At 41.3% G+C, this 26333-nt stretch overlaps 1 protein-coding gene across 1 annotated transcript in view; it reads right to left on the reverse strand.

Moving 5' to 3' along the window:
* PTPRG (protein tyrosine phosphatase receptor type G) overlaps window positions 1–26333 on the reverse strand; it is a 379786-nt gene that overhangs the window by 143883 nt on the left and 209570 nt on the right. The window contains exon 5 of the mRNA XM_072347365.1: window positions 24958–25106. Within this exon, the coding sequence (XP_072203466.1) occupies window positions 24958–25106 (149 nt within the window). The remainder of the gene's footprint in view (window positions 1–24957; window positions 25107–26333) is intronic.

A 26333-nucleotide genomic window follows, 5' to 3' on the forward strand; every position in this document is an offset into this window, starting at 1 on the left:
AATTTGGTGTTGACCCTGACTTGTGAAGGATTTCCTTCCAAATTATACCTAGCTGCAGCTTCTGTGGCTCAATATGTTACCAAGAGAAACAAGCAGCAGATCTCTGCATCCTCCTACCCTCAAGTGAATTCAGATTCAGATAGTGAGTAAAATATATTTCGGAGCCTTACACACACAAGGCCTCTAGCACCACTGTGTCTCTGTAGTGCTGCTGAGACCAGCTGGAACGAAGCTCTAGTGCACTCAGACACAAACTGTACAGATAATCTCCTTCCAACCCCGTCTTCCAATTACAACGACTTCATTATTCTGATGTCTGGACCCACCATATGAGGTTTAAACCTTGGGATTTCCGTAGTTACAGGTTCCTCAGAAAGCCAAACTTCCATCTGTAGATGTTCAAAAGCTGGTAACACCAACAGCCTCCACACAGACATAAAATCACACTAGCTTTACTACGTGATACCAAGTTTCATCTGCTAGACAAATGCAAGTGTTCATGGACACACAGAGAGTCCTTCCCCTATTCAATCATCTCTTCAGAACGCAAAGCATTTGGACATGTACACCTGACACGTGCCAGATGAAAGCAGTAAGTACAGACACACAGTACAATCAATAGGCTTAGGTACACTTTCCTAATTGTACCACTCAGGTACTCCTTTTTTGCAACCACCCGGATAAAACAGCACACTACTTGACATAACCCAAACCTTAGAAGTCAGATGCTGAGAACAGATGGTGTGAATGAAGGCTCACTGCAGGAGGCTCAGTTTGAACCCACTCATTTGAGTGACGTGGTTCGTGGGCAAGGTGGGGACGGGCTGATGGTTGCACTAGTTGATCTTAGTGGTCTTTGCTGACCTTAATGATTTTATGATTTGGAAACCATACAGACCACAAACCTGGGATAGACTTTGCTTGGGATCTGTATGGTCCCCAGCACTACAGAGACTGCTTCAAAAGACATTAGAATTGCAGAAGCCACCAAATCACTGGGCTTCTGCATAGTATTTGTGGCTTAGACAAAAGAACCAGGAAAAAGAGGCAAGCATTACTTCTTGTGTTGGATTTTCATTGGTTTAAGCAGACATAAAAATGCATCCAGAGGTAGATGGTTTAAAGAAGATCTAATGCATAATTCTAAGAAAATATTGGAGCTGCCTTAACTTAGGTGACATTTCCTTCTCCTTCCTTACGCATCACGTCCCCATTACAGCCACAGACAGATCTGAGTTTGTAATCACTATCATCTTGCTCTTTTCCGTGTTAACAGCAGCAAGGCATAATAAATAAGGATGAACTTTCCTCCACAGTAATAATGTCAGGCATTTTGACTAAATCTGTGATATTAAGGATCTCACCCACTGTTAGATCCTCCCTATCACACATGAATTTTGTTGTACCTCACCAAGAAACAGCAGTTACGTGCACAGGATTTTAAAAGCTTCAGAGCTTCCACATAAACAAACACACATACGCCCACAAGCTTAGGGAAACAAGAGATGGTTTTTCAGCAGGATGCTGTGAAAAACTATGTTTATTTCTCCTTAAAAGTGTGAAATTACAATCACTGATTGTTAGAACACTACAGTCTTCTTAGGAAACTATAAGAAATTTAAGCTGTTTGGAAACAGGTCTTGGATGCCTTCCGAAGGCCTTTCTGAATGCCTGACCCAGAGAAGATGGAGGTCATGCAGGAATCCTATCTGCTGCACAGAGAAGCTGATACTTTAACATCCTTGCTGCCATGTTGTTGATCTTGACTTCACAAAGAGCCGCCAGAAAAGTTATCTACACAATTTTAAACCAATTGCAGACCAAGCGATAGCTGCATGCCTGTTATTTTTGTTATTTATACCTGCATTCTCATAGCATATTTCGCGGATTGGCATCTCTGTCACTCCAGGCTTTAAAAACAAGCTAACAAACAACAGGACAGGCATTGATTTGTTTGACCAGACCTTATTTTCTCAGATTCCACAATTTGTCTTTTCTAGGAATTTTAATCAACAGAAAGAAGAACCGAAATGAAGCTGTCAGGTGACAGCAGAGGCTTCCTCTTTCCCCCTTCCCCAAGACTGATGCTATTCACTCAGAGGTCTACACAAGAACACCTAATCTAATCTGCTCAAACCTCTGCAAGACCTGGCAGTATCTCAACTGGAAAACAGTTCTAAAATTAATAATAAGAAGACCTTTCAGTTTAATGCCTTGGCTATCACAGGTACATAATGGTGCACTTTACACAAGTCACACGGAGATGCTGGCAGCAGAAGAGGAACAAAGACAAGAATTACAGTAGATTTGTCGCTACCAAGCAAACACAGCTGCTTTAAATGCAGAGTTACCTACCTAGCAGCCAATTTTATTTCACAGTTCAATCTGGTTTTGTGAGGCCTGATCTCAGTCTTTGCTCATGAAAAATAATCTAAAGACAATTCAGTGGGAGCAGAGGTTTATTTTCTGCTCTATGTATACAGATAAAAGAGAGCTGAGACTCGAGGGACTGTTAGAGTGAGGTCACAGGGCACCGATTCTGTTTCCCATCATTTCCTACTAAGTAGGAAGAAAAGACTGTATATATTAATTTGTTAAATTCCAATTAATTATAATTCAATTTGGCAAGCTCTAATACAGGAAAATTTCTTTCCTTTTTTATCTTTTAAGTTTTTAGAAGAATATTAGACCATATGATTGATGCAAGCTTCCAAGCTTTTAAGTAGTGGATACTATAACATCTTCCTTAGATAAATTATTTCCCTGAAGTGAAAATGTTAGTTTTAATGAAATGAAATAGCCTTAATTGGTTGTGATGGGAAGTAAACCCTGAGATAAACACTGCATAAATAATTCACATCCTTCCATCTGGGGAACTTCTTCCTGCATCGAAAGGAGTCTCCAAACTGAAATGCAACACACTTCAGCAGCAACCAAAAAAATAAGTAGTCCTTTTCCAATACACTGCATCTAGAATAGAGAGCATCTGCTCTTCTGGAGTCAAGTGCTTATTTTAAGATATGGTTTTACCAAGTTTTTCTGATTCAAGACTGGAATGCTTTCTCCTAACATGTGGTCCTCCACAGAATGGGGCTCTGCTGAAACTGGATCTAACTATAATACCTTTTATCTATCTGTGGAAACTCTGTCCTAAGTAGAACACATAAAACCTTTTTCTCTCTTTTCATATAGACTGTACTGTGTGACCAAGGAAGCGACTAGCACCTGGAGATAGATGCTCCTTCATAGTGGATCGCTGTATATGTGTCCAATGCTCCTATATTTGCATTTCCTGTTTTTTCATTTTAAGAGTTGTTCTCCTGGCCAGGAACAGCTTTTACTGTAAGGATCTGAGGACAAGATCCATTTATGGCAAAGGCATTCTTGGTGGGTTCTACTGTTATAGTAGAAAATACGGCTAATAACAAATGGTCTGCAGAATTTGTGCCATCTTCTATATTCTATACAAGAAAATGGGGTGCAGGGAGAGGGACATGGAAGCAGGAGCAAAACTTGAGTGCACTATTTGACCCGATGCTGAAAAATTCACTACAGAGAATATAACTAACCACAGCCTCAGTGTGGTGATCTTCTGTGTGTTCTGCAAATGAAGCCTAATAGAACATCATAAGTGACTTTGTTCTGATCACATCTCTTAGTCAGGACAGCTACTGACTTCCCCTGCGTGCCTGAAGGAAATGTGGACAGTTTTGCAAATTACTAAAACTGAAGCTTTTCTTTATAAGGTATTATGCAGGAAACATCAGACAGCTGCCTGCTGGAGTTAAACATCACAGTGTGAAACAAAACCCTCGTAAGTGATTTTATATATGCATATATATTAAAGTCAACAAAAAATATTCACAAAAAAAGGAAATCGCAGGAGACATACCTACATTTTCTGCCCATTATACAAAATAAATATAGACACATAATGAAAGAATATATTATGCTTGCTTATGTTCGTTGTCACAATTTTTATAGGATCAAATCAAACAGACAATGGAAATGAGTTTTGCAGTTTCTCTATGCCTTCTGGTTATCAAGTGATAAGTTCCTTGCTGATGACCATTTTTTTTTTCTCTTTTAATGTAGACTCCAAAACAAACAATTCCAACACACAGAGTTTTGAAAACAGAATGTGCTCTCTCTGTGCAACAGCTGACAAGCGCTTGTCCTTGCAGCACAGGGTAGGATACACTTCTTGTAGAGGATTCAGTTTGATAGTTTGCATTTTCTGCAGTAGATCGCAACAGATTCCCCTCCACAACAGACAGCTGCAAGCAATGCTCACAGCTTTTTATACCTACCAAGCGTGTCAGAACGCTGCTGGGATTCTTTACCTATGACAGGCATCAGGGATTTGACTTCCTGGGATTTCTGGTTGTTTGCTCCCACTGAAACCCACAGAGGAGGGCACCTGCAGCACCTGTATGAACTGTCTCTGCCTGTCCTCAGCATGGCACAAAGAACCTTTCCCATGTCACTGCCCATAATTAGCAAAAGGCTGCCAGAATTGTTCTCTTTTCCCCCCATTATTTGCATGCAACAGAGATAAGAGGGGAAGACTGGAAAATGTGATTTCCAAACCACAACACTGAGTCAGAACGACTCAGCACAGGTGAAAATAAGAAACGTCAAGTACACATTTTTAAACTGCCTTGATTCTGCTCAGTGATGGTTTAATTGAAAGAGCTTGTTGAGATACAGCGTGTACAGAGTCCTTTTTAAGGTTCCTCAGAATCTTAGAGCTGCTCAGAAGAAGAATAAAAGGAAAATGGCAAGAAGGAAAAAAGAGGAAGAAAAGGGAAAAAGAAAAGGGGGGGGGGGGGGGGGGGGAGGAATAAAGGGAGAAAAAAAGGAAAAAGGCAGAATTCCCCACTCAGAGTCACTTCTCAGAATGACCCAAAGCGGAGAAAAAGAACTGCTTCGAATGTTAAGGACTTGGCAGAAGGCACTTTTTTTAATTTTTATTATTTTATTTTTTAATGTTTAACCATATAAACAGTAAGTAAGGAAGAATTCCTTATTAGCCATCTTTATGGTTATAGCTACCGGGCTGCTGAAAAAGCAACTACTTAGAAAAATAAAGCTAATATTTGTGGGCGCTGGAGCTCAGGAAGGGACCTCTTTCACAGGAGGCATTACTGTTAACAACCATCAGAGCTGAATCATCTTATTGCACAGAAGTGAGGGATTCTATAAAGCCAGCCTAACAACTTTAAGTAAATGATAACACATGACATTAACTTCCAACAATACTAAAGAAGAGAATAGCAAGGATCGAACCCATGAGACGCTGATCACCTTCCTACGTGTAAGTGCCTGCAGAGGGGTCAAGAAGCAGGGAGCTGTGTGACCACCACAAAACCAAGTGACCTGCAAAGCAGCGGGGACAGCTACGGGACATTTCCCTGCCTGTGGCTGCAGCTCTGCCCAGTCCAGAAATCTCCCCCCTGCTGCTCTCCCCCCTGGATATAAAACATCTTGTTTTACAGCCACCATGAAGTCCACAGAAGGAACCCAACGTGCCATCTCTGGAGTTCCATCCCCTCCCTGCTGTCATCAGCCTCATTTGTGAAAACTTCTGCTCTACTGCACTCGTTACAGAAAAACCTAATTACAGAGATAGGGAGTTACCCTTCCAGACCCTGATGGCTTGACCTTTAAAGTCTGACTTCAAGGTCACACTTTAATTCCCCCAAAGTCCCCAAGACGATTACTCCACAGCCTATGCACTAATCAAAGCCATGTTTCGGGATTTGGCACACAAGCTGTTCTGTCTATCAGAGTAACTCACAGATGGTATGTATGTGACACAACATATTCATCATGTTATATTCTTAGTATATGCAATTTTCCCCATTGCTAAATTTTCCTGCATTCAGCAAGGGCTCTAAAAAGCGGCTGGTGCCTTGGAAGAGATACCCTCCCAGACTTGGCGGCTTTGAGTTAACCAAATAAAGAAAGAATCCAAAGGTTGAAGAAACTCACTCTCCTGCGTAATCATAAAACATATTGAAAATGAGTTTTCACTCTAAGTGTGATTTTTTAACGTCATTTTGTTGTTCTGCTTGTCTCCTGCTCTTCTGTTCACATATTGTACTTTCCTTCTTCTCGATGTGTGCCATCCTGTTTTAGCTTTTGCTCTTTCTTCTGCTTATTTATGACCATTTTTTTGGACCAAAATCTCAATAAGATTTGCTTTAGGGGCATTTTTTTTAAACCTTTTTTTCCAGGTAGTTGCATGCATAAGTGAACCATTAAAATTGAATCAGCTCAGTGAATCAAACTGAATGACAACAAACTAAAATGAGCAGAAACATGCCCAAAGCAACAAGCAGATTACTTATCTTACTTATTCTTAATGTTGCTTTTCTCTTCTCTCTCCTCCACTTCTTCTGATGAAATACAGAACCACTTTTTCTTTATTTTTTTTTGTTAAATACTGGAATGAGTTCTCAGTCCTGAATGCCATACAGACTATATAAAGGGAAATGCACAAAGGGAAGAAGCATCCTTACGTGTTTCTGGTGCTGGCCCAGCAGCCTGTTTCAAAGCTCACGGTCTGGAGGAGTTAGCCAGCGAGCACGGGCAAGAGTTCACAAAAACAAAACTTCCTGCTCCCGATCCCTCTTACTCCCATTACATCTGTCTGTAGTTTCCTCCCACTCTGCTGTGTTTTACAGCCCCATGAACACAAGTAACCTCTACCACCGATCTTCGTTCCGTGCACTCTGCCTGCTTGGATTAGTCCTCATTAAATAAGGACAGCAGTTCAGAGAAAACTAAGAGTACACCAACAGCCAAGCAAGTCACCGTGCTATTTGTTAGGGGATGATTAACGTCACTGCCACAGTCAGGATCTTTCAGTGGTTTTCAGTGTTTTAACTTATATATATGTTGAAAGCCAAGACGTTAATAAAGCAACTGAAGTGGTAGGCAAATAAACCCATGAATGTCAGCAGCAAGGTTTCACATGTCACTGAGCCATAATAAAAGACTTCGTATATAGTGCTATGACTGGATGCTACTATTCTTATTTTTCGTATGAGAAACTAAGGATGGGAATGCAAGCAATTGGAGGAGAAAAATGAAGGCATTTCCAATTAATCATTTTCCCTAGTGACATTTTAATGCATTATTGTTACAGTTATTCTGAAACGTCCTCAAAGGATCATCACACCAGCTTTTTCAGACTTCATTTTTCATTGAGTAAAAATTTAACAAGCAACCTTTGTGGGAAGTTTGTATCTTTGAAGGGGCAATACCTCTCACTCCTCTTCCTTTGTGGGAAACAGGCCTACTCCACGCACTGAGATATGGGTGTGCTATCACACAAGGGCCTCTCTTAGATTTTCTCTGCTTTGATTCCTTTCTTATTCATTCCCCAATGACCTTTGTAAACTCTGCATTTTAAGAAACCAACTTAAAATGTGGCTAGACAAAATATATCAGCCAAGGAGGAAGGATGTAGAGGAAGGATGAGAGGTTTTTTTTGCTTTCTTTTCTTTTTGTCTTTTTTTTTTGAGCTGCAGTTACTTTACTATTTTTCCATTTTACAACTTACAAGTAAAATAACCTCTTTTGCCTCAGCATAATTAGTTCCCCAGTCCTGGCATGCCTACGAGCCTCATGTTGTTTGGGGTGCTGTTTGCCAGGGAACACTTAACATTCTCATCTATCACATGAATCAATAAAACACAACTCTGTTTTTCACAAGGTGGCAGTGTATTAGGAAGAGTCATGTGGTCTGAGTTAATTTAAAAGTAATAGACTGAAATTGTCCACATTACTTTCACTGAATTGACAGAGCAGGTCCAGTGCTACTAAGAAATTAATTTCAAGGATTCACAGAGCGAGGCTGTAAAAGTTACTGGTTTATCTTAAAATATAATTTAAATAAAAAAATTAAACTTGGACTCTCATTTTTACTTCCATAATATGGAGCTCTTCAAAGACTATTCTGGAAATGAATAGGAAAATTAGAGTTACGCCAAACTGGCCATATACCTGTGGGGTTCAATCCTTCATCAGAAAAAAAACAGAAGTCCCTTGCTGATAACAAAAAAGTCAAAGCCTGAAAATTACCTTCAGAAGCTTCCAATGAGTAAAAGTCAGACATCAATAAATTCCTCCATGGAAGGAGAAGGTTCCTTCAGAGGGCAAGTGATGACTTTGGGAAGGTGCAAGCTGTCACTAGTTGGAGAGGAAACATGGGTCAGGAGACCTAACCTAGGGACCTTGGCTTGGTCCACTTACCTGAGATGGTCCAACCTGGACAAAAAAGCAAAACACCAGAAAATCTCCAAACTGAGATCAAGCAGGGTTCTCAGTACAATACCATGTTGGGAGTCTCCTGCCTGCAATGACAACTGAGTCTCCTTCCCCAGCTCTGTTCTGGGTCATCAATATAACATTCCTGCCTCAAACTGATTTGTCCTGAACAGATTTTTATGACACGAGACAGAGGTACGGTGCCAGGGAAGCAGACAGAAGCATTACCAGGATGTGTAATACAAAGCACATCTGTGCACATGTGTCTGCAAAGCCGATTTCACCTTTGATAATATCTGCTTTTATCATTAGCAGATCCTGGATAGATCTACCAGGCAGGAAACCCTCACCACAGTGAGTAGTGATGTGCTCATTACAGCTGCAATCCCACACGATGCCCTGAGATTCTGCCTTCTTTCCCTCAAAGTTTAGTCCAAAATTCCTTCAGATATGAAATTAAAATATTCAGCACCAAAACGATACGAGCATCCAAGGATACATGTCATTTCTCAGATCCTGCTATTTAAATCATTTGACTTTGAGTGAGATATGGGAGAAATTTAAGTTTCAGTACATTTTAGTCTCCATCATGTCAAATTTACAACCCTGGAGTAAATCACACTGCCAAGACAAATGTCTTCACTTAAATCAGATTTGTTGCTTCCTTCCATACTTCAGGACATTAATAAAATTGGAGTTCTAGTTCATAATAATAGTTTCATCCTTCCTGTGCCAGCAGAACCACAACCAGTTCACCCTCCACCCTCACACCTCTCCAGGTTAAGCAATTATAGGCTCTGATTTCTATTAGCCATGTGAATGCAAATGCATCTGACTGAAATTCTTCCAGGTGTATCAGCAGGAACTCAGCTGATCCAGATATACACTAAGACTTTTCTTAAATATCTCCTTTAAATGCCATTCTTAGCTTCAGACTTCTTGGAGATTGAAGGCATTAAAACAACAAAAGAGCTCCCTAGGAAAGGGGCAAAGGCACCCAAATGCAAGTGAAATGGCAGGAATGTTTGCAGCTCGCTGAAATTACCTGAAATGTCTCCCCTAAGAACAAGACATTTCTAACAATTGTTTTTCCCTGTCATGTGGCAACACCTTTGACATCCACTCTCTCAAAAGAACCACATTCCTCTCCTATTTCTGGATCCGATGCAGTTATGAGCTGCTGCTGATCAGGATTACAGATCCAGGCCCTCCAGTAAATGCAAAGAAGGTGATAGTTTTACGTTCCCCCACTGCAGCACCAGCCTCATACTCTACTGCTGTTACAGTATTTATGTGCAAGATTAAAAAGCAGGCCTCCCAGCGAGGCAGAGAGCAATGGGATGGGGACAGCAACATAAGTATTAATTGCAGACATGCAATTAAGCAGAAATCTCAGCACACATTAAAAAAGGACATCACTTGAACCTCCTTTTTTTGTCTTACCGCTTGTCTGATCATTACTCAAAAATCTAAGACTAATGTAGATGGGGTGAATGATGTGGATTCTAAGCAAGGGATAAGGAACGTGAATGTACCTTCCTCACTGCCACCCAGTGCAGCCCCTCTGACACGTGTGGCTGAGGCACGACACACTTGTCAGCAGCCCTCTGTGATGGGAGGCACATGTCAGAGGAATGTTGCTGGGAGCTCTGTGTGATTCAAAACGCTTACTGCAGCATTATTACAGTAATCTTTCAGCACACTTTTACTCCCCAGCCTCTCCCCATTTCGACAAAACAATCCTAAGCTTGTATTAACAACAGGGTTTAATGAAAACCATACATTTCGTGATGAGTGTTTGGTCATGCACGGCAGATCTGTTTGGAATCAAGATCACTTCTCTCTACGAATATGACAAGAGATTAAATCATTAAAAATGTATAGTCGGTAATTAGTTTATCATTGCCAGAATTGTAGGAATATTTTCCAACATAAAACTGATGCCACCAGCAAGAGATCATTTTGAAAGATCAATGTTGCTGAGATATCAGAAAACAGAGTAATTAGGAGGCAGCGTGCACAATCTTCTCCTCTGTATTTTTTTAATATAAAATAAGTATAGATGTGTAATAAAATAACTTCTATAAAATCCAACCAGTGAGGGGACAGGTTTTGTGAGCCATGGACATAACATCAGGGATTGTCCTAAATGACATGGCAATGTGAGATCATTCTGAAGCACCACCATCTTCACAGCCTTCAGGATTTACACTGACTGCCTTTTTCTGGAGAAAGCAGAGCAGAGCACCAACAAACAGGATCTTGGTACTGGTTAATTATGGCACTGCAATATTATCACCAGAGGCGTTTCAGAACTGCAGTACAGTGATGCTGTTTGTATTGCAATAGTTAAGGTGGTTTCAGACCATAAATTATAAACCTCATTTTTCAGATTTTATGACAGGGCTATAAAAAAGGAACCAGCCTTAGCCAGTTTTCTTTTATGACATAAAAAAATTAGCTATTTGAAAGCTATACATTTATGTATGAGTTCAATGGTTTCAAATGATTTCCCCTTCCCACAGTCTCCTGTTTTCTGTATGCACAAAGACATGGCCATTCTCCTCTTCCTCCATACCGTGCTCCATTCCCTTGCACGTACTGCTGCTAAAAATCACTTTAGTTTTTCAGTAGGAATTACCTATCTTATGCAAGTCAGCATCCCTGGACAACAATCTGTAAGTATTTAGTAAGGAAATATTAAAGCTGTCATTTTCAATATGAGGTTCTCAGATCCCTGGGGGACTAATTTAAAGGGGTCTGGAGAAGATAATTAAGAAGAGTCAATCTACTGTCAGTGGGCCTAAACTCATTGAAACAGGGCCTGCATTCACCAAAAAAATGAGAAGAATCACAAATAAAACGCTTAAATACTGTGATTGCACAAAGCAAGCAGTTGCACTGGTGTTTGTAGACTTGTTTTTCAGGACCCACAGGAGCTGCTATGCATGGTGCTGCCCAGTATCAGATCCACACGATGAGTCACTTTGCACTTGGAGCACAAGATGATCCAAAGTCGCTTACACAATTCTGTACATTCTTCCCCCTACTCATTAATATTGCCCAAGTGCTCTGTAATATTCAGTTAGAAAGCACTATAAATGCAAAATGTTCTCTGATAATCAAAGCAAGTCATAGCATACAATTTGGTTTTATACGTGCTTTTCATACTCATCGTTTTAAAGAGCTCTAGGTGGCAATTAGTTTGTTCAAGATAAAACAGTAGGTAACAGTAAAAATACAATCATTTCTCCTGACCCAAAAGCGGATAGCTAAGGAAAACCAATTTAGCTGACTGCTAGGCAACTCTTTTCTGCTGAAGAGGGATGAAATACAATACTTCCCCTTCCCTCCAGTCATGCTCCCACAGCTAAATACCCTTTGCCACGGCCTACCAGGACCACCTGTGTACATACACACCCAGCACTGCCTCAGCTGAAGCTTTTCATAGTCATAGAATCACAGAATGACTCACATTGGAAAAGACCTCGAAGATTATTGAGTCCAACCACAACCCAACCACACTACCCTACCTAACAGTCCTCCCCTAAATCATATCCCTGAGCACCACATCCAAATGTCTTTTAAACACATCCAGCGATGGTGACTCAACCACCTCCCTGGGGAGCCTATTCCAGTGCTTAGAAAAAATTTTTCCTGATACTCATCCTCACACCCAATGCAGCCTCCTGCTGTGTGCTATTTCACCTCTGAAACAGCATCAGCAGAGGCAGGTGCTGCATCTTCACCTTACAACTGCAAGCAGACAACTCCCAGTAACCCTAATAAGGGCTACACATGCTTTGAGGAAGGGTGAAGAACCCTCGAGCGTCTGACAATATCCTACTGCTGTACAGAGATACACAACTACAAAAACAGCAAAACTTACTGCCCCAGGCTGACACTGAATGTGTCACCACGATCTTCTATGAGCACAAACCAATTTAGACATAATATAGATGCACGCATATATTAATGAGAGACAATGTAGACAAGAAACGCTTATCAGCTGTGAGTCAGAACTTCTCGAAAGGGATGTGATATTTCTGTTTGAACCATGCTTTAAGTACTTTAAATTGAGATACCGAAAACTCTTCAACATCATTAACCTGGACTGAAAATAATCAATAAATAATCATTTCACGTGTAAGTATGAAAGGCAAATGTCTAATACATTAATTGTGAAACCCCTTTCTGTACTAATGGTTGCCATAACCCGAGGAATCGATTCCATTATGGATATTTACACAGTGACCTATTAGGAATACACGGAAGTATCATTTTTTACATTGATTATCCATCCTTAAAACAGATAGTAATGTATACTTAAATGCATGGACTGCAAAAATCATTCTTAACCTTTATTACATACTCTTTGTTGAAAAGGAAATCGTTTGAGCATCGTGGTATGAAGGACACAGTTTCAATTTATGTCATGAGAACACAGGACAATTACAAATGTATACAAGTAAAAAAAAAGATATCATATTTAATAGTTGGGCTAAAAACCATGTTTCTAATCGGAACCCAAGCAAACAATACAGACATCACCAAGGAACCAGAAAAAATACATATTAAACCTTTACAAATTGTATCTCCTATCTTTATTGCCTGAAGCAAAATCCCTCTCCTGAATAGCTCCAACATAAACCAGCGTAAGCTCTAATAAGTATTGCTGACACTGGAGGCAGTGCTTTTTAATTTGACAGGCTTGTCCTATGTCAAGCTTTTGCCAGTACACTAAATAGGAGATACTGGAACCTGCGTGCAGCAACGGTTGTGCCACTGCAGAAGGAAAAAAACACCTTGCCTGAAGGGTATGGAAAGTCAATGGGGCACACCACCAGCTGGGTAAGAGCAGCTGGAAAGCAGAGCAACTCCATCACTAATGGCTCTCGGTGAATCAAAGCCTGCCAGCAGTGCTGAACCTTTCCACCAAGAGGGCAATGGTGATGAAATACTACAGCCCTGTCGAAGGCAAGTAAACATGATAGGCCTGATGATGACCATCACCTTTATCTGGTTGTATTGTATAAGCCAGGTCAGGTTTTCTTCATGTTGGTTTTACAACTGAAGAGGAGAAACAGCTTCTTTTATTTGGCAGTAACTCTGCGTACAGCTTCCACCGGGAGAAAGAGAAGGAAAAATAAACTAAAGCCTCTTGAGTACATATAAAACAAGCTGTCACTGGGTTAACCAAGCCCCAAAGAAGGTGCGTAGTGCCGCTCTTAGCAAATTCACTTACTGATTATCAAATCAATTTAGTGATTCACTGAAGCGCCTGTCATTCCTCAGAGCCGTCGCCATACCTGTCAACAGAAACCAGGCTGCAGCTCTGCTCCTAAGGACACTGCGTGCATCACACTGAAGGTCCTATTCAAATCCTGCCACTTCTGATCTCTTCCTCCATCTTCCAAAGGCACAAACTGCTCAAATGAACAAAACCGACCAGGTTTGAGAGTGATGAACACTTCCCACTCAGAGGTGAACAGGGACAGCTCCAGCCCTTTGGGTTGCCTCAGCCAGGCATACCCCAGCACTGTGAGACGGGGCAGGAGAAATTCCTCTGTGGTGCTCACCCATCAGCTGCTGCACATCTTTCCAGTCATTATTAGAAATGGGAATTTTTATTGTTGTTGCTCCTGGATAAACAAGTCCTTGGCTTGAGCTTCACCCCCAATAGAGAGACATGCATACAGTGCAGTCAGGGACAACACAATGTCCTGCTGCTTATCTCCCATCCTTACAGCAACACTCATTAGCCACGAAACTTCCAACCCAGTTTAAATTCTTTTGAAATGCACACATATAGGGAATCCGGTGAGTCTACACAGAGAAAATACAACTCTAAATATTCCTCTGCACTCACATATATTCACACATACTACTTATCTGCATGAGCATTATTTCAAGCACGCACACACTATTTCTGTGTCCTGGGCATGCATCACAATCCCACAGATAATTCCAAATCATTCTCCAGGATCTAAAGAGAAGTAGGCCCAGAAGATACATTAACAGAAAGAAGCAGAGCTAGGTTTAACCCAGCAACACTACAGCATTATTAGGTGTGTGAGAGCCTGGGCAGAATCTCAATGTACAAAAGCAAGACCTCTGCTGTGCCCATGAGGTCCGCAGAGCCAGCAACATGGAAGTGCAGTTGAAATACCTCATGCACAAAATGCCTTGCCACTGTAAGCACTGCCAACTCTCAAACCTGTTCTGTATGAGGCTTGAGTTAAATCATTTGAGCATCCTATCTTTTTGGAGTATAAGCAGATTAAGTCTACTGAGCATCCTTCTCCAGCAATCATGGCAGCTACATTAAAATACAGTAAATGAAGGGCCGATAAGACTGTAATGAATGCATTATCTCAAATCCCAGATTGCTATAACTTTACAGAAGTAAAGAAATGAACCTAAGAATAGACTTAAAATACCGTTTCAAGGATAAGGTATCGATGTATTGATCTTATGAGTGCTATTATCAGATGGCTATCTCTTGGTATCAGGTGAATTCACTCACTGCTAGGAAGACCAGGTTGTCAACGCCTGAAAGTTATTCTTGCTAATTATTTCTCTTCTTCTGCCCTTTCCACTTGCAACTTCTGATTGCTGCCAAATGATTCCTTGCAGTGTTACTACAACCAGCAATTGTTTTCCACTTCTGCCTTACTTCATCGTGACTGCAAAACACCTGACACGGCTCTGCTAATAATGCAGAGACCACGTTTAAGAGTTTGACCACCCCCGTGCTACGAAGAGAATAGGAATGGCAACATTTTATCAGAAAACAACAGGAGGAATATCCGCTTTTAGCTTTGATCTGTTTGGGTCTTGGTCTTACAGCTACTAAATGGACAGAAAAGTCACCGTAAAGTTCAGTGGGAGGGCTAGCAGACCTTTCATACATGGCATGCCAGCAACAGCAGCACGTAGCTTTCAGCATTACTGAGTAAACAGCATGTGGTTTAACATCAGTGACTGACAGGATTGAAAGTATCTACTGCAGGTATTTCCTTGAGGTAAAGGTCTCTAAAATTTTCCTAGTTACACCAAGAACAAGAGGAATAATAGACAAGGTTGAGGAGAAAGGCACAACTATGAATTTGAGGATGGGTGACTCTGTTTATGTTCTGGAAATAATGGGTTTTATTTTTACTCTCTTGAAATTTCATCTTTTGAATGCAGCTCATTAAGTGACCACTCACATTGCTGCCTCCCAAACAGAATCAGGCCTCTCGAGCAAGGAATTTCAAACGCATTCCTGTTATCTCCAGTCTCCTATTCTAAACTGAACATAATGACAATTTGTTTTTCTTATGGGATATTATGCTACATGCCACCATAAATGCGTCACTCACTGCTCAGCAAGCCACCCTCATTCAAGAGCATTACCCTGTCCTAAGAGGCCATGGACCTCAGAGAAAGGAGACCAGAATTTCCTCCTCAACCAGGCCGATAAGAAAAAGAGGTTTCATCTTCCTTTAGGATGCTTTCTGCCCTTCTGGCTACTTATCCATGGGTAGTTTTGCATTTTAACAAGTCAAATCTGCCACTCTTCAGGAACCCTAGAGCACTGCACACAGGTGTTGAGCAACTGAAGTGATCTTAGCTGTAGGCATTGCCCTGAAGGAATGGAAGGGCGTGATGGAGGAATAAAATCATCTGAGATCAACTGAAATCACCCTTCCAGCAATCCAATTATGGTACACAGCAAACACAAGCAGTACTGCAGGTATGAACTTCAAAATGCAGAACGCAGTTCTATAAAGACAAAATTCACATAATTTAATCTAGCCATGCCACAATCACATCCCAAAGCTGTCTCTGCCTTCCACAACCAGACAAGTGATAGACCTGGTGCTAATGCAGATTTTTAAGTCACTACCCAAGATGAGCAAGGATGGGAGTTCGTGCCTCTCAACATTTCGATTGGTATCTGAGAGTCTGTTCAAAAACTGAATCTCCCCCCAGCTCCAGAAAAGAATGATTCACCCTTAATTCATTCAGGAGAGAGTTTCAATCTTCTTTTCCTGGACAACTATAACAGCCCCCTCTGGAATTACTAATGCTGTTATGGCAGATCAGGTCCCATTTTCTATGCTTGACTAAACTATTACCAAACTGATAGCTCAATGCAGGGGGCAGAAGTTCTTTCCCACCTGGTAATGCTATTTCTAATTCTGGTGGGAAGCCAAAATTCGTATTTCTTACAAATGTATAAATCAGGAGTTATGTTTATGAAAACCCAGTGGTCAGTGGACAATGACGCCCAAGCCCTGTTTGAGGAAAACTATACCTAAGTTTTTCTGCAGAGGGAATGAGCCAACAGGAGTGATGTATTTCCTGGAAACAGAAGCCCTCTTAGCCTCCATTCTACAACAAGTGCACAGAGGAAAACACCTCTGAGGATAGCCAGCCCAGATGGGATAGTGACAAAAAAGGACATGTTCTTTAGAGGCGTGTGCTGAAAAGCTCAACTAATCAGACAACAAAGATTTTTGTTTATTAAGCTGGGTAGAAAAGTAGAAAGTAAGAGAACACAGTTATGACTGTTTCACCCAAATTGCTTTTTCCCTACAGAGATGAGCACTGTGTGTTTCGAAGCATAAGCAAACACAAACCTTTCTCTCTTTTTCAACCAGTCAATTGTTATTTTATTTCTACCAGACAATAAACACTTGTGGTGTTTTAGATCCTTTTTCAACTTTGGTTAACCTTCCCATCCTGTCTGGAAAATACAATGCCTGTGAACAGGGGAAAATAACAAGGGCTACATTCATATTGCTGCCTGATCTCTTACATCATGTGAAGCTTTATCGTAGAAAAAACAAAGCAATTTGTCCCTGCAAAGTCTGTGGTTATCGCAGTAGGAGAACACTGTATGCCAGAGCAGGAATTCCACTGGGGCAGGCACTGCATGAACCCTGCAAAGAGACTCTGTGCAGCCCAAAGGGCTTCAAACTCAATACATGAGAGAGAAGAGGGATCCGGTTGGGAGGACACCTGAGTGTAGACAGGATACCAGCAATCAGAACAGTCTGCAGTGAATGCGTTTCACCCTCATTATAAAATCACTTCTAATGAAAACTTTTTTGAGGGCTGTGAGTACCAGACAACAAGATACATCTTTTCTCATGGCTGACGTGAGCTTTTGATCATCATCCCTGAGAAAACACTTCTTTAGCGGGGTGAAACAGAAGAAAGTAAAACCTGAATAAATGCACCAAGTTTCCAAACTGGGGGGAAAAAAAACAACCATCTGACGCAATTTATTCTCTTGGTATGAAATTACAGCAACTGTTTAGAATTCTACAGGAAAAGAAAACCCACAAAAATGCAATCAGTAAAGCACCAGTATAACAGACAATTTAAATCATTTCCTGCTTGCTTCCTTAAATCACGATTAACCTCGGTGAAATCTATTCCCACTGCTTGAGACCCAGTGAAAAGGCTTCCATGGGAAAAACTGGCAGACAAGTTACCAACCAGCCCACTAACTGTAGTAAGGTTTTGGTCTGGTTTGGTGTTTTGTTTGAGTGCCAAGGAAACATTATCACTTCTGAACACATTTGTGCCAATTCCGTGATTTATTTTTTTCCCAGATGTTATCTATCACTGTTATTTCAAGGGATCTCATTGGAATGACTTCAAAGGGCTATGCACCTCCCAGGGAAGATGTTCCTAAGACCCACGACTGTCTGACTTGCCTGAAGGAAGAGGTAACACTGAGCACCTACAGGACTTAACACGTTTTTAGCTGATGTCCTGGGACAAACATGGCCAAGCACGACACGCACACATGATCCAACCTTCTTACTCAAATCCAGCCACACTGAAGGAAGAAGATGCTTGTGACCAAGATGTGCTTGCACAGAGGGGTGCTGAGGTTCAGCTGACTGCTCACCTCTAACCTGAGTAAGAAAGCCATTGTGCAAAGCCCCCCTGTTCTCCTCTCATTGTCACCACTGCAGAAGTTGACTGATGTCGACATACTGAGGGGAATTCCTGCTAAATGCCCCTGTCCAAGTCTACCTGTCCCTTACATCAAGGACCAGACGAAGTCACAGAAAACAAGACCTCCTCACCACGATGCCTTGCCTTTCCCCTGCAGATGTTCTTTGGTAGCCACTGAGCAGGGTGAAGCAGCAGAAACGGCCACCACCTGCTGCTCTCCTCCTTCCCCTCTCTAATCAAGTAACACTTCCAGAAGAACAGAATACAGCAAACTCCCACACATGCTTTTCTCACCACACCAAGTGCCCAGAGTGAATGACGTTAAAGTCAGTGGCCTAAGTACCCAACGAGCTCAGCACATAAAGCTCACCTTTACAGCTGGGGAGAGACAGTCCTATTTTTCTAACTTAGACAATCCCACATTTCAAGTAACAATCCTATTGAATCTGCTACCTTTCATTAAAGTACCTCTTATAACTCTGTCAAATTCTCCAACCTTTGTATTGATTTTTCTCCTATTCAAAATAACTCTCCTTTACAACAAGAACTGGCTGTCAGCCTCTTATCTCTTATTTTCACCCCATCTGATCCTCCTTCCTCTTGCCACTCTTCCCAGATCCCAGTTAATTACGCTGAAAATTAGGGATTTATGTTAAGAGGAATGTACAACTCTTAGCTCATCATTAACATACTGTAATTGCAGTGTAGTGCTACTAACTCAGAGCTTTCCAACAAGAGAGCAGAAATCCTTTGGGAGAAGCAGGACATTCCTATCTAATATAAAATGAATATCTAGATCATGTTGTGGAATAGTTACTTTGAAATAAGACTCTGGATGCACTGTAATATTTGCTACCAACTCTAGAAATTACAAGGGGGCTGGGCACACAGCTGGAAGACACAGCCATAAAAACACAGGGCTGTTTCACCCATGGGTTTGGTGTGGGTCTATACACAAACAGTCCCACCACATGCTAACCTCTGCACTTAAACATATTTTAATTACAGACCATCCTCTCATGTTTCTTCTTAATTATCACAGGACATTCACAATAAAGATCAGCCAGATGGAGACTAAATATTTCACTGCTACAAGATGAAGCATTCTGCACTAAAATGGAACCTTGATTGCAATAAAGTCATTAATTAAAGCCTCAACTGATTCTCCTGTCAGTGTATGGGAGGCACTAAAGACAACTGTGAGGAGTCATCGCAACAGCTACAGCAAGGAAAATAGAACAGCAAAACGAACAGTTATAAGATTATGTTGGATTGCACTGCGCATAGTCTTTGCAGCACAACATGATATAAACTCAGCCATGTATTCAGCCAATATCCATCTATTTCGTGGTTTAAAATTACATCCCACTGATTTCCTGGTGATGAGAAACCCGAACTAGTTTTAAAGGTGCTGAAAAGTAAAGGGGAATAATGCTGGGGGGAAGGAAAGGCAGAGCAACATCTTGAGATTTTTAGTGTCTTGTATTTTTAGATCACTTTATGGCTCTCCTACAAGACTGTGAAGAAAGGGCAGATAGACTGTAAGAGAAGGGACTTAAAAATGCTGCAAACTGTCAGTTTGATACAAAAGAGAGAAGAAAAAAAAATCAAATTTGAAAATCCCCAAGCCATCTCCATGTCTGAATGATTAAGCCAGAGGTGCAGACAGAATAAGCACTGCATGCTAAATTCCCCGAGTGCTCTACAGCCCAGACAGTGTGGGTATGGAGCCAAATCTTTACTCTGTTTCACCAGCATGTCTCCCATCAAAGTCACTGGGAGCTCTAAGAATCCCCATATAACTGAGGATCTGGTCCTCAGAGAGAATATTACAGTAAAATTACTTCAGACAGTCAATGTGTCTCACTGTGATGTATTCCTAGGGGCCCTCTTTAGGTCCTTCCATCATTTATTGACTTCTACTTTGCTACATCCTGCCAGATGGAAGCAAGGAAATTTGAAGAGCAACTAGTAAACAAAATATAAGGGAATAAAACCAGTGCTGGCACCCCACTTCACCATCAGTCTTTACTTGTACTCGAAGCCAACACCAGAGATTTCTGCAAAATTACTACTACCAGAGATGCTGGATGCCAGAAGTAATAAACCTAACTGCACCACAGCAGCATAGGGTGCTTCTCCCCTGGATATCAAGAAAACACACTGTGATCTGTTCTCCTTTTAATATGTTAAAGGAAAAAGTACAAAGAACAGACACACACAAACCCAAAAGTACTTAGAAATGCAGCAAATGTGGAACTTGAAAAAAAATTCACTAAAATTTAACAAGAAAGGACCTGACTCTAAGCAGGATATATCCCACCATCCATGGCTGGACAAAAGCCTGGAGAAATACAGCAGGTAATACTTAAGAGATCACTGAAAGAATTACCATTCAGGATGACCCCCAGAACATGAGCTAGGCTCAGTTCGTACCCTGTAATAAAGGCTTTTGTGCACTGAGTACCAGACATCTTTTCTGCATTAACAACACTGATTGTCTTCCGTCTGCGATAATATAAAACATGAGAATTTAAGTGATATAATGAGAGGTAAGATAGTGAACGGTGATAACCTTTGGTAAGGAGATCTGAGCATTCAAATTAGAGCAACTAGCTGGAGATCTACACAGCGCTCAAGTTAGTATACTCAAGGGGAAAAGGAAGAAAATCAAAGAAATAGCAAGAACACTGATACCATTAGAAACTGGAAGGTCTTCTAAGGAACACGCTTAAAGGAGAGCAAAAATTATTAATGCAAATGATTGTTTATAGTAATAATTTCATGAAATGAATCAATCATTGTAATGTAAAAGCTCGTTAATCAAGATGAAAGAGTGCTAGCTCTTCATTTTCTGCTGGAATGCTTTGTGGGTTTGGTTTTCTTTTCGGGTTGTGTATTTTGTTGTTGTTGTTTGTTTCAAATGAAGAACTAGAGATCTCCAAAAAAATGCATGCTGGTGCATGTGGGTACAACAAAAGCACATTGCTTTCCAGAAGCCAAGCTGATGTTCCTATAACCAATTTGGCCTAGAAAGTGCAAGTTTGTTCATGTAAGATTAAAGAGATGAGGTCTCTGTGGCATATTGCAGTATGGTCCTTGGAATAAGATTCTCATTTACCAAATAAATTACTGTATATTACTATATAATGGTGTTCACATTATAACTGACAATTAGCGCCATTAAAGAGAAAGCTCATAAACAGCCAAAGCTCACATCAAATTAACACAGTCATGATTAAAATCACTCTTCTGATTTCTGCTCTTCACAGAAATAATCAGCATTTTGCATAAAAATGAGTACGAGGCGGCTCAGAATCCCAGCAACGCCGGGATGGTGGCAGTGAGCATCTCCAGCACAGTGCTGCTGTGTCAGCTCTGAGCGCCGGGCTTCCCCCCATGCCACCAGCAGGCAAGGCTGGGAGCCAGGCGGTGGCACTGGAGATGAAAGGGCTGCAATTATTCCTCTTGGCTCTAATGAGGGGAACCTGGGTTCTCTCCTGGCCTGAGGGAAGCTCTACTTCTTTACTGCAGTTTTGTCACTTGGCTGTTTAAATGGTTTCTGGCGTTTGCATCTTTGTTTGTAAGAGCCTCAACTTCAGAAAGCAAAAGAAAAACCCAAGTAATTATAATGGAGAACAATAACAAAATCCAAAGGAGTCAGCAATTCATTAAAATTTAGAGATCTAATGTCAAAAACTTTTCTTGACTTGAAGAAAAAAGGAGGGAGACTTTTTCTAAACTGGCAGAGAGCCCACATCCTCATTAGGATTCACGCTCCACTTGCACAGCAATGCACTAATGGTCTTGCTTTCATCTACAGCATCGCAGCACTAGTTTTATTGACCTCACAGATGAGGATGCAAAAATGGCAAGAAAGAGGAAAAAGAAACTGGAAGCTGATGCTGACCAGGCCTGGTATCACGGACTGGCCTCTGATCATGGATAAAAATTTGAGACATATGTTCATGATACTTCAGAGAAAGCCAAATTCATAATGACTTCATAAGGATAAAGCATCATCAAGGAAAATCTAATCAATAAATAAGCAATCAAGACCATATAATGAAGGAAACCATTTAGAATACCATTACATATGCCGTGGTTTAAAAGGGAATCACAATATGCTACACATGCAAAAAAGTACTGCGAGATAATACGCCTTTGATCCAACATGCCTTTAAAGTAGGAAACAAAAGGACATTCTCATATATCTTACCAACTAATTTAACATATAAATCACAAAAAAAATATGATCCAGATGGGCTTCAATGAAGGAAACCAATTAACGTAGACAGCCTTACCATCTGACACATTAGTTGTAATAATAAAAACCAAACAACATGGTCAAACAATAATGCTCTGTATTATTTCTGACATTTCTAATTACATTCTGTATCCTCTTCAAGAAAAAAGGCTATCAGCAGGCAGTTCGTTTCCCAGAGGAAAAAAACATCCAAACTTCAGGCTTACAGAGCAGCATCTATGGAAGACGCTGATTTATCTGCGTTCCCTTGGGACGTGCTTTGGAACCAATGGGTTTTACACAGTCCACATCTGGTTTCTCAATTAGACTCAGAAAACGTTTGCTTTCAACTGCATTTCCACCGTAACTGCTGCAGACCCGGCACATCAAAACCTGTGTGCACTCCTTACAGCCCTTACCACTGCCCAGGGACTAAGAGTAGTCAGACTGATTAGGGCTTTACTTCCCATGGGACGGGATATTGCTTTTTTTCCTTTCTACAGCCTACCTAGAAATGTTATTTCTGAAATGAAACACAGCATTTCTGGCACAGATCTCCCAGTGTCGGGCAGTTGCACGCTGGACCACAATTAGCATTCCCAATTAAAAGCTGCACCATGCACACGTGTACAGTTACTGCTTGAGAGGCAAAATCTCAACTGTATGAACTAGAATCATAGAATTACCCAGGTTGAAAAAGACCTCGAAGATCATCAAGTCCAACCACAGCCTAACTAACTAACTAAACTACTTTTCTGAGTAGAAAACAGTTTTATCACCATCGACCCACCAGATATTTTGAGCACCCTTCAAAATCCACCCAGGAAAATCCTTTGCAGCACATGATTTAATGAAGTAGACTAAATCTTAGAGAGGTGGTACACAGCAAAGCAATAGGGGAAGGCTTGCTTAGGAAAATGTTCTTCCTTTAAAAAAACAGTAAGGGAAAATCTGTGGGAATCCTGCTGAATGCATTCATACTTAGGTCAGAGATCGGAGGCTTATGCCATTGCAATGAATACAAATCACTTGGAAAATTACATTTTCATTATTAGGATTAACACTAAACCTGTCTGACATAGCAAATTATTTTGCACAGCATTCATAAGCAGTCACAGAATTCAGAATTTTTTTCCTTTTTAATTTTAAAGCAGACAAAATAAACATTCCAAACAGCTGAAAAGTAAATAGAGGATATTTAAACAAAGGGGAAATCATTTCTTAAGAATTTTCTTCTTTTTTTTTCCCCCCAAAGTACCTTCTACTGATCAAGCCAGCATCAGAACGCCTTGGCATCATAAGAAAGGATTTGTGCAGTGGAAATACTATTTCTGACACCAAAAAGAAGGCCCAGGCTCCTTTACAAGCCCTACTCCTTGAAATCTCAGAAGAGAAGCTGACTGGGGACTTCCATGGTGCTCCTTCCACCACCCCAAGTGACAAACAGCAGCACTGCCCACTGAGGCACACAGAGCAAGCTGATGGGCCCATGCTCTGGGTGTCTGGGGGAGGCTGTCACCAGAAGTCACAGCTGCATCAAGCCAGAAGCTGTCAGAAAAACCTTGCAATAAATAAATAAATCAATAAATCTCTGCATCAGACCATCCAACCTACAGGCTCAGCTGCCAGCAAGAGGCAAAAATGTTCTAACTCATGCACTGGGACAGTTGCAGCCGAAAGATGTAAACTAAATTTTTTTAGGGTCTATTACAACCTCCCTTTGTGCTTTGGGATCCCGTTTCCATGCTGTGAAAAGGGGACTTGGCTGAAGCCCCATGGGACACATTATGACAAGCTGGGGCCTGAATCAAGTTCTCTAAAGGCCCAGCTCATAGGAAAACCACATCTGTCCACGTGAGCCTTCTGGGCAAGCAGAGCATCGCAGAGCATCCTACAAACTGCTCATAACCACATGCCACAGTGGGACACGACTTGCTTTGAAAGCACTCATCTGATTACCAACAAGAAGGAGTAATTCTAGATAAAGTCTGCTTTATTACACCATGCAAAACTTTGGATGTGGGTAGAGTGCTGCACGTGTACAAGGAAGCAGTGCAGGTGAAAGGCAGCAGCAGTGGCACAATGGCTCCCAAACCACTGCCAGCTACTTTTTGTAAGCATCCTGGGAAAGAAAGGATTTGGAGGACAATGAAGTCACTTTGTAGATATTTGCAAGGAGATCCTCCCACACACAGAGAGCTTATGGGAGAAACCAGAAAAGTGGCAGTTTGAAACTCAGCCCACGGGACGTGAGAGCTAGCAATGCGAGCAAAGCAGAGCTCAGAGCTGACATTGCAAAAGCACATAAGAGATGATAGATAGAGTGCTGCGAGGGCCAGAAGGGCCTTGAAAGTGATATGTTCACTGAAGGAAACATTGCCCTATTTCACAGCCATCTCAAACTACAGCAATACATTCTGATTTTTTCTTTTTTTTTTTTTTTGGAGAACAGAAGCACGTGTCTTTCCACTCACCTCAACGGGGAACCTCTTGCCATTGATGCTGTGCTCAGAGCCTGCTGATCCATTGCTCTGACCCCAGTGGAACTCCACCTTCTCTGCCTTGAATCTGCCTGGCAACCCGGCGCCGCTGACAAAGTAATCGTCCTTCAGCAGGATAGCAACTGCACACACACAGAACAAGGAGAAAGACCTTCTTAGCACAGTTTTTTGGAGCACTTACAGGTTTTGCTCATTATATTAGAATATTTCTTCTAATGCAAGTAAAACATGAGGTCATCATTATCCTCTTCACAGGGACTAGTAAAAAAAAAAGGCAATGCTATATATGATGTTGGCTAATTATGGAAGTGATTATATGGGCCGCAGAAAGACACCAAGTCCAAATTCTGCAAGCAGCTTTTGCCCCTGGGCTTTGATTAAAACTGAAATGGCAAACTTCATCAAGAACCATCTAATGCGGTTGCAGGGACCAATGGCTGATCACATGGCTTGGCCTTGTGATATCACTGAAGGTGTGCAGATAACCAGTTAGAAGAATGGATCCTTCGTTTGTTGCATTTCCTCTAAGATACCAGGAGAAAAGGGGCCTGTGCCCTGTGCCCCCTCTACTGCTGGACATGGCAGGTACCTTGCCTCCCTTTTCCTCCCTTCTGTAAAACAGGGAGAGTGACAATAACTTTCTTGAGACCCACTGATGAGAAGCCCCCATCTGAACTGTTTTGCAGTAACTGACATTATTGTTACACAGTTCAGTAAGGGTCAAAAGGATCTTCTTTGTAATGTCTTTTCACTTCCGAAATGCCTTTATATTTTATGCAACAATAGAAGCTGTAGGTGCAAACAGGGGGCAAAGTCATACAGTGGAAAACAGTACATGTTATGGGAAGGACTACAGTCCCACCAAGAACTGAACCCAGCTTTCTGACATCCCTGTCTGCTGCCCTCACTACACGATCACCCCCTCTTCTACCACCTCCCATCTTTAACATGCATAACTCCTAATAACGACTCCTTACAGAACCCTTTCCACTCATTCTCTGCAAAACTGGCCCTTAAAAACAGAACTGAAAGTAGCATTTTGTTCTTGTAAAAACCACTGCAGACCACCGCTTGTTCTGCCCGCAATCTGTGATTGAAGTTGTGCTGTTTGTTCTTTTTCTTTTTTTCCTAAATGAGAAGAGCTCAGCCCACAAGGACTTCTCTCTGTTCTCAATCCAGTTGTGTCATCGCAACAGGAACGTTAATATAAATCCATTTTTATTATGTAACGGGGAGGGTTTTATTCACTGCTGGAAAAAAAACTAGAGGCTGGTTGTGAACCAAGGGCTGTTCCTCTGCTGATGAATCACTTCATGCTGCAGGCAGGGCTGTCTGCCATGGCAGGGCTG

The sequence above is a fragment of the Excalfactoria chinensis genome, chromosome 12 (assembly GCF_039878825.1).
Source record: "Excalfactoria chinensis isolate bCotChi1 chromosome 12, bCotChi1.hap2, whole genome shotgun sequence".
Classification (NCBI taxonomy): domain Eukaryota; kingdom Metazoa; phylum Chordata; class Aves; order Galliformes; family Phasianidae; genus Excalfactoria; species Excalfactoria chinensis.